We start from the raw sequence: 8,449 nt of genomic DNA on the forward strand, positions 1-8,449 counted from the left end.
TGTAGTTTTTTACTTTGTTTGCGATAAAAAGATTTATCGTTGCAATCATTTTTTTCAGGAGTTTTTGATTTTATTAAATAAATATATTGAGATTGCTGTCTCAAGCTGTCTATTTTTTTTTTTTTCGAACTAAATTCCCCTTCTCAATAGCGTTAGCATATCACATACAACGCATAACCAGGATCTTAGTATGTAGCATAATTGATAACAAGTGAATAAAGTTTATTATGGAAGTCTCGGAATTCCTAGATGACACTCAAAGATCACCCAACCGGCAATCAGCGATCGTCGATAAGCAACTAAACCGCGTCACTATCAACAGCAAACTGGCCTATTAATCAGCCACGGCAAAATAGAACACAGATCGTATAGCAAACCAACCACAACATACGTCGTGAAGTTGATGATGTAATGTCCAACAACAAGCCGCCAGATCGTAGCTACGATCGCGATCACTGCTTCAGTCGCACCTTAGCGTGAGACGAGAGAGAATGGCTGTCAGTGAGCGACTTCTCCCAGTGCTAATCTGGATTCTAGTGGCGCAACAGTGTAATCTGAAGCATTTTTTCATAAAAGTTTGTCAATGATTAATGATAAGTTAATTAACGATACTCCTCCTTCCAGGTAATGGCGATCTTGATCCTGTCAGTAGCACATTGGAAGAAGGCTTAGCCGCGAACGTGCTTATGCCCAACGAGCGCGAATCTTTGGATGGTAACAGTGTGTTGAAGTGGGTGTGTTTGCGACACTGTGTAATGGTTCGATTGGTGATCTCTCACACTAGATTGCCATTTGCGATTCTACCACCGAGGCGAAAGTGGTATCGTAGGACCAGCCTTCGCCAAACCGGCTTTCCTCACCGAGTTCGCGCATATCGCCGCGATCGGTTGGACGCGGCCGGATGGGCAGATCGATTGGAGTTGCGGTGGATCGTTGATATGGAACAATTTCATCCTGACCGCTGCCCACTGTGCCTCCAATGATGAGTTGAGTATCTAATGGCCGTGGTGTGGCCACGGTGATGGCGCAATCCAATGTGTTACACAACGAATCTTCCCGCAGTAACATCGCGCCCGATGTGGCCCGTATGGGAGATCTGAATCTGTTCAGCGCCGAAGACGATGCGCACGCCCAGCAGCTGAAGATAGTTAATATTATTCGCCATCCGCTGCACGGTTTCAGTGCAAAGTACTACGACATTGCGTTGATGCAGCTCGAGCGAAACGTCACGTAAGTTGGTGGGGAACCATACTTCCATGTTTGTACTTCCTTCATTCGAATCGAATCACTCCCTTGCTTGTTCTAGTGTCCACGAGACAGTTGCACCCTCGTGCCTTTGGTTAGACGAAGAGGTGCGCTTCCGGGAGCTCGAATCGGCTGGCTGGGGACAAACGGGATTCGGTAAGTGTCCAACAGTGGTAGCAATCGTCGCTAGCTGATGGCAATTTTAATCACGCGGTTGCACTCCTTAGCCGAGGATCGAACACCGATCCTATTGAAGGTCACTTTGACTCCACTGGGGAACGAGACCTGTTCCGAACATTACACATCCTCCAATGTGCGCGGATTGCGAAATGGGCTTAGTCAGCACCAGCTGTGTGCCGGTGACGCCAAGATGGATACCTGCCTGGTAAGACCGCTTGTCTGCACCGAAGCGACGTCGTAGCATGCCATGACACAATCGAGTCCTCATTGCTTTTGTTCTAGGGTGACTCGGGAGGACCGCTACATGTGCGACTGCAGCACAACTTCAAGGTCACTCCGTTCCTCGTTGGTGTCACATCGTTCGGTAAACCTTGCGGCCAATCACACCCGGGCGTCTATACCCGGGTGTCCTCGTTCCGTCGCTGGATCATCGAGACGCTGCAGTCGAACGGGGCTCCCGAAGTTACCGATGAGCAGTTCGAACCGTACGCTTGTGCCCTGCGCTACGTACACATCCGACAGCTAGCCGTGTCCCGGGTGGTGGCCAATGAGAGCGGAGTGTTTGAAACGTTTGACCATACGCGTGAGTACATTACGCACGATTTTGTGCGGGAAGCGGTGGAGCTACGGTGGCGCAATGAGAGCGGCGCACCACGGAACTGTATGGGTGTTATCATCGATCACGATACGGTCGTTACGCTCGGTGATTGTGCTTCCCACCATGGGTAAGTGCCAATTCCTCTGATTGTCAAACCAAATGGAGAACTTATCCCTAACACGCACTGAGCGTCCTCAGTGTGCCTCCGAAGCAGGTTATTCATCGAATCCGAACCGGTTACGTGGCCGATGCGTTTGACGAGCGTGCGTACGAGGTGAAGCAAGTGGTGATCCACCCGAACCACACCGTCGGTTCCTATTATGACAATATAGCTGTGGTCAAAATTGCCGGAGAGTTCGGTATTCTACCGGCCTGCATCTGGAACGCTCTTCGGTTGCCGAATCGAGAGATGGAAATAACGACCGTGGGACGTAGGGATTTGACTAAATATCAGTACGAATCCGTCACAGAATATGGTAAGTACTGGCATCGGCCTACAGTGATGCTTCCTTAACTGCTTCACAATGTTCTAGATGCAAGCCAAGTGCGACTCGTTCCACGTGTTTACGGCTTCGAGAATGACAACTGTAGGCTGGCCGATCAATACCGCCGTAACCTGAGCCGAGGTTTGCAGGAAGAGCACCTGTGCTTCGGTAACGATCCGTTTCTGGTGCCACAAACCTGTGACCTTACCAACGGTGGCCCTCTGCAACGATCGCTGTTTCGACTTCATCGTCATTTTAAGCACGTCTACGGACTTAGCCTGTTTGGGCGAGATTGTGGATACGGTGAGCCGGCGGTGGCTGTCCGGTTGCATCCGCATCTGGACTGGCTAGAATCGGTGTTACTACCAAAACCGCGCAATCAGACCGATGAGGCCGACGCCAAAATGTTGGACTCGATTGTGTTCATCGATAGTGAGCTGGAGCTGCTGGATCGGTGTGACTTCCACGATGGATCCGCTGGCCTGTGTGTACCGGCGGAACGGTGCCGCGGTGTTTACGATCGGATGCAGCGCAATGAGCCGCCCATCTTCTGCACCAACGCATCGATCATATGCTGCGCGCCACGCAATGTTCTGGACGATTCGGATTTGCGGTACGGGGTGCGTGAGATCGAAGACTGCCCAACGAACTATGGCGATCTACGGGATCATCTCGCTGCCCTACCCACCGAGGAACGGCCAAAGACACACATCGTAAGCGAGAAAACATGGACAAAGAATCTCACCGAAAATAGCATATTGAGTTGGATTTTTTTATTCTTTTCCACTACAGGCGGAAATTGGTTGGTTCGATAGAAAGACGGCTAAGGGATCAATCCTCTGCTTTGGCTATCTGATCACAACGAGCGCTGTACTGACGACGGCCGAGTGCGTAACCATCCGTAACCTCGAACCCAATATTGTGCGTCTGGGAGCAATCTTTGGACAGTTCGAAGACTCGGTGAAGATATCGACGATCGACGAGATCATCGCGCACCCTCGTTATGAGGAACGCACCAAAGCCAACAACATAGCGCTGCTCAAGCTGACCGACTACATGCGACCAACGAAGGCCGTGTTCCCCGGGTGTCTCTGGACAAACGGAACACACACACCCCTCGAATCGTCTTTCTTCTCGAAAGGTACGCTCTCTCGAAGCGGGATTTTTCCCTGGACAACAGGTATTGAACAGGGAATTTCCCTATCCCCAACAGACGCTTCACAAGTGCTCGAAGGGATTGTACACCCCCAGTATGAGGCCGATTGCGAGCGGGCGCTCGGTAGCCCGTTAGGCGATGGACAAATGTGCATGATAGCAACGGACGAAACGGTGTGCGGTAACTCAGGAGATCCGGTATTTTGGAGCGAGAAAACCGGGGACGGATCGGCATCGGTAGAGTATTTGGTTGGCCTCTACAGTCACGCGAACTGCACGCAGGGAATCCCGGGTGTCATGGTTCGCGTATCAGCCTATCGAAAGTGGATCCTGGATGTTTTGTAAGTTGAATAGAAGCTATAGTGGTTGAATATTTTTCGGGATAAATAAATAAATTTCTATGGGAACTTTGATGGAATTCTCCTCATTTCTGATGATTTTCAATATAATTACAGCTAGCTTTGAACTCATAAAACAAGAATCGTGAGCTACATTGATCGCTAGCAGCTAGCAATACATGATCTCGCTTCCACATTTCATTCCCAACCGAGTGCACTTCTCCGATGAAACATGGAGTGAAAGAGCCCTTGATCTACAATAAACATGACCCATCCCATGACGTCCATGCTTGAGAATAGTAGCAACACTTTTCCTCTATTCCCATGCCTCTTGCCTTCGACTATTGATGGTGCATCGTTGTACTTTGCGATCTAGCACAGTGATTGCGATCTAGCCACGCGAGCGAACGTGCGCTCGCGAAACCGGTTGCACTCGCACTCGGTCGTCACATCGGCACATAACTGGTGGTGCGAGAGAGCGAAAGAAAAGAATTCCCGCATGCTACTAAGTGATGTACGTTCGTCGCCGGCCCCGACGTACGATCAGTTCCCTCGCGAGAGTCGCGCAGTGATAATGGCGCGCCATTCCGTGCTGTTTGCTGCTGCCATTACTGCAACCGTTTTGATAGCTGAGTGTAAGAAGCGTGAACCGTGCAGCGGTCATCGTCGTTAATGGTAGAATTTGAATTCCAGGCATGGCGCACCTGTTTCCAGTTGATCCCAAGCTGCCAGGTGATGAGGGAGGTATGATGCTACCGTACGATCGAATAGCATTAGATGGTGAGTGAGATCTCGTAACCTTGACCGCCGCAGAAAGGTTGCGGTGGTCGTATCATCGGTTCTCTAACGGATTCACTGTACGACGCCGTATGTAAACCCAATAGATTGTCACATGCGATACTGGAAGTCGGGTTTCCGCGGTTTGGTCGCACCGGCCTATGGACAGCCGGCACTGTTGCGTGAGTTCGCACACATTGCCGCGATCGGTTGGACGCGGTCGGATGGCAAGATCGATTGGAATTGTGGTGGATCGCTGATCTGGGAAAACTTCATCCTAACCGCTGCCCACTGTGCTATCGATGATGAGTATGAGCAATCGTAGCTGGCAAACCATTGCCATGGTAACATGAGTATTGTGTGGTTAACGTGATGGTTTGTTGCTTTTTCGACAGAGAAATCCAGCCCGATGTAGCACGATTTGGCGATCTCAACATCTACAGTGACGAGGACGATGACTATGCACAGCAGCTACGGATAGTGGAGGTGATCCGGCATCCACAGCATCGTTTCAGTGGCAAGTACTACGATGTGGCGCTGATGAGACTCGAGCGGAACATTACGTAAGTGGAAGAGATGGCCGAAATTGTAGGTGTCGTTATTAACAACACGGGGACACACCCTGTTTCTCTATTCTAGCGTTCATGAAACGGTTGCACCGGCCTGTCTGTGGCTTGACGACGAGGTACGCTTCCCGAAGCTTCTGTCTGCCGGTTGGGGCAGAACCGGTTTTGGTAAGTAGTTAAAGATTCGCGTAAATTCCAGGGATTAACCTAGGAACTACTTCAAATCGCAATCGCTCTAGCCGAGGACAAGACGAAAATTCTGCTCAAGGTATCACTCACACCGCTCACCAATGCAGAGTGCTCTCGCTTCTACACGACCGCCGAGCGGGGTTTACGCAATGGTCTACACGATCATCATCTGTGTGCAGGTGATGAACTGATGGACACCTGTCCGGTAAGTCCACTGCCAGGTGTGTGTGGACTTTGCACCTTCCTAATGATTCGTTCTCTATACTTCTTGAGCTTAGGGCGATTCTGGTGGACCGCTGCATGTGAAGCTGCTGCATAATGCTAAGATCAGTCCGTTCCTTGTCGGCGTCACGTCGTTCGGTAAACCGTGCGGTCAGTCAAACCCGGGCGTTTACGCTAGGGTGTCCCAGTTTGGTGGCTGGATTATGGAAACACTACAGAAACACGATCGGCTCATTACGCCCGACAAGTTTGAACCGTGGTCCTGTGCCCTTCGGTACGTGCATGTGCGCGAGTATGAAGAGGATGTCGTGGTCTCGAGATCACGTAACTATGAAACCTACAACTCGGATAACGCTCACCTCGAGGCAGGTGATAGCCTGCAGAGAGTAAGGATACAGTGGCCGGATCGATTGGAACCACGCCGTACCAACTGTTCCGGTGTGCTCTTCGAACCGAATGCCGTAATAACGCTCGCCGAGTGTGCCTCACACATGGGGTAAGTAGGCGTTGTCCTGCCTGCTTCGATTTTCCTTCTGCTTCGCTACTGATAATGCAAAACGAAAATCCAAATCTAGTGCAACTCCTGGAAGGGTCACATTGTCTAATGGGAATTACGTCGAAGTGAAGGAAACGATCATTCATCCGAACTACCTCGGTAGCATCGAACCTTACTACAACAACATTGCGTTGCTGAAACTCAAGTCGAAGGTTTCTTCGATAACGCCGTTGTGCGGTTGGTACCGTGACGAGCTGCCCGATCCTAAGTTTGAAGTTCTCGGAGTAGGCCGTGCCGATCTGACACCGTACAACAGGGATAATGTAGTTAAAGAATTAGGTAACAAATATATTGGAGCTCAAACTAACGAACATGTATTTACACCCGGTATTTTATGCCATCCTCCACAGATCCACGGCAAATCTCGTTAAACCCTCGTGCAACGTACAAATCTAACAAAGAATGTCAACTGGCACCACAGTACCGATCGAAGCTATCGCGCGGTCTGCAGCAGGAGCATCTTTGCTTCCAGAACGTACCCTTTGTCGTACCCGGAACCTGCCAGCAGCAGTTCGGTGGTCCGGTCGAGCGTGAACTGTGGCGCTTCGAACGGTATTTCAACTACTTCTATGGCATCAATCTGCTCGGCCGTGACTGTGGCTTTGGCGAGCCAGCGCTGGCGGTGCGTCTGAATGGTCATAAGGCATGGCTGGAGTCGTTGCTTCTGCCGAAGAAGGTGGCAACATCCGAGCTCAGTGCCGGCTCGCAGCCAAGTGACTCCGTGATCTTCATCCATCCAGACTTAAGTCTGTCGGACCGTTGCAGTTACACCGATGGTACCGTGGGAACATGCGTAGCGCAGAACGATTGTCCCAACATTCGCCAGCGAATGCAGGCCAACAAACCCGTCACCCTGTGCTCGAGCGGTTCCGTAGTGTGCTGTCCACTGCGTGACATCCGATCAGCACCGAGCGCTATCGAGCGAGAGTTCAACGAGTGCGAACAACGGTATCAGCATCTTCGCAAACAGCGTCAGCAAAGATGGGAAGGATTTCAGCCCGTCCAGCGACGATTGTCACACGTGGTAAGCGTGGTCAGTCGTGGTCCTTGGAATCGCTTTACCTCAAGCTACCTTCTCTTTTCTTCCATTGCACGCAGGCTGAGGTTGGTTGGCAAGGTGTCAACGAAATATCGTTCTTGTGCATTGGATATCTTATCAGCTTACGAGCGGTTGTGGCGGCTGCTTCCTGCTTGCTTTCAAACGAGTATGAACCATCCGTTGTACGGTTAGGAGGAATGTGGGCTCACGATAAGCCCGACATAGCGATCATCCGGATCGCGAATCAAGACATCCATCCCAAATTCAATCAAACTACTTATCTGCACAACATTGCACTACTGACGCTTGCCACTCCCGTCACTCCAACGGTGACCATGTTTCCGGGTTGCGTCTGGCAGAATACGACGCACACACCGGTCGAAATGGTGGTTCCCTCTAATGGTGCGTATCATTTGAAAAGCGGAAGTTGATCCACTAACTGACAGGCAATCTTTTCAAACACTTACAGGAATATTCGAACCGATCCATCCGATGTACCGAAGCGATTGTGATGAACGCTATGTGCGGCCGTTCGTAAACCAGGAACAAATCTGCATGGTCCCGGGTGTGACCGGACCGGGTACTTTCTGTTACGCACCCGGTAGTCCCATCGTGTGGCAGAAGATGGCTGAGAAGAACCTGTTCACGGAGTACTTGGTGAACATCTACAGCCACGGCAATTGCAATTCAACCACCCTGCGCATTGTGCACCGTATATCTATGTACATGGATTGGTTTAAGGAGGTGCTCGGATAATGCCGGATTAGCTTCATGGTAGTCTTAAGAGAGACGAACTAAAGTAAACATTTTGATCAGAAGCTGCTGATTGGTTTGCAATTCAATTACCACAATTCCTTAAAAATACAATTACCCACTTTATATAAATCAATTCTTACCGTCCATAAATGGTAGCAAACGAAGCGTAAAATCTCAACGAAACACGCCACAGAACCTGACTACCTCCATCCAACGACGACGCCATAGCTCGCGTCTCTAACGATACGTCTTCGTTTCACAAAAAAAGATATTCCTCGCTTTGTCAATATTGGCTGTACAATTTGCTCTGCCTTATCGCATAACGGGCACACCACACACACAC

At 50.3% G+C, this 8,449-nt stretch overlaps 2 protein-coding genes across 2 annotated transcripts; both read left to right on the plus strand.

Moving 5' to 3' along the window:
• Positions 1-475: 475 nt before the first annotated feature.
• On the plus strand, positions 476-4,064 carry LOC125953883 (uncharacterized). The gene is made up of 11 exons (XM_049683700.1): positions 476-549; positions 625-714; positions 785-986; positions 1,063-1,230; positions 1,307-1,401; positions 1,473-1,630; positions 1,708-2,150; positions 2,222-2,499; positions 2,557-3,221; positions 3,301-3,649; positions 3,722-4,064. The coding sequence occupies exons 1-11, from the start codon at positions 492-494 to the stop codon at positions 4,006-4,008; spliced, it is 2,793 nt and encodes a 930-aa protein (XP_049539657.1). The 5' UTR covers positions 476-491; the 3' UTR covers positions 4,009-4,064.
• A 412-nt stretch (positions 4,065-4,476) lies between these two features.
• On the plus strand, positions 4,477-8,168 carry LOC125953881 (uncharacterized). Its single transcript, XM_049683697.1, has 11 exons — positions 4,477-4,636; positions 4,695-4,781; positions 4,886-5,087; positions 5,174-5,341; positions 5,418-5,512; positions 5,584-5,738; positions 5,812-6,251; positions 6,331-6,590; positions 6,662-7,335; positions 7,410-7,752; positions 7,820-8,168. Exons 1-11 carry the CDS (start codon positions 4,501-4,503, stop codon positions 8,104-8,106), a joined length of 2,847 nt encoding a protein of 948 aa, XP_049539654.1. The 5' UTR covers positions 4,477-4,500; the 3' UTR covers positions 8,107-8,168.
• The last annotated feature ends 281 nt before the right edge of the window (positions 8,169-8,449 follow it).

Source organism: Anopheles darlingi, chromosome 3 (genome assembly GCF_943734745.1).
Source record: "Anopheles darlingi chromosome 3, idAnoDarlMG_H_01, whole genome shotgun sequence".
In the NCBI taxonomy this organism is placed as follows: Eukaryota; Metazoa; Arthropoda; class Insecta; order Diptera; family Culicidae; genus Anopheles; species Anopheles darlingi.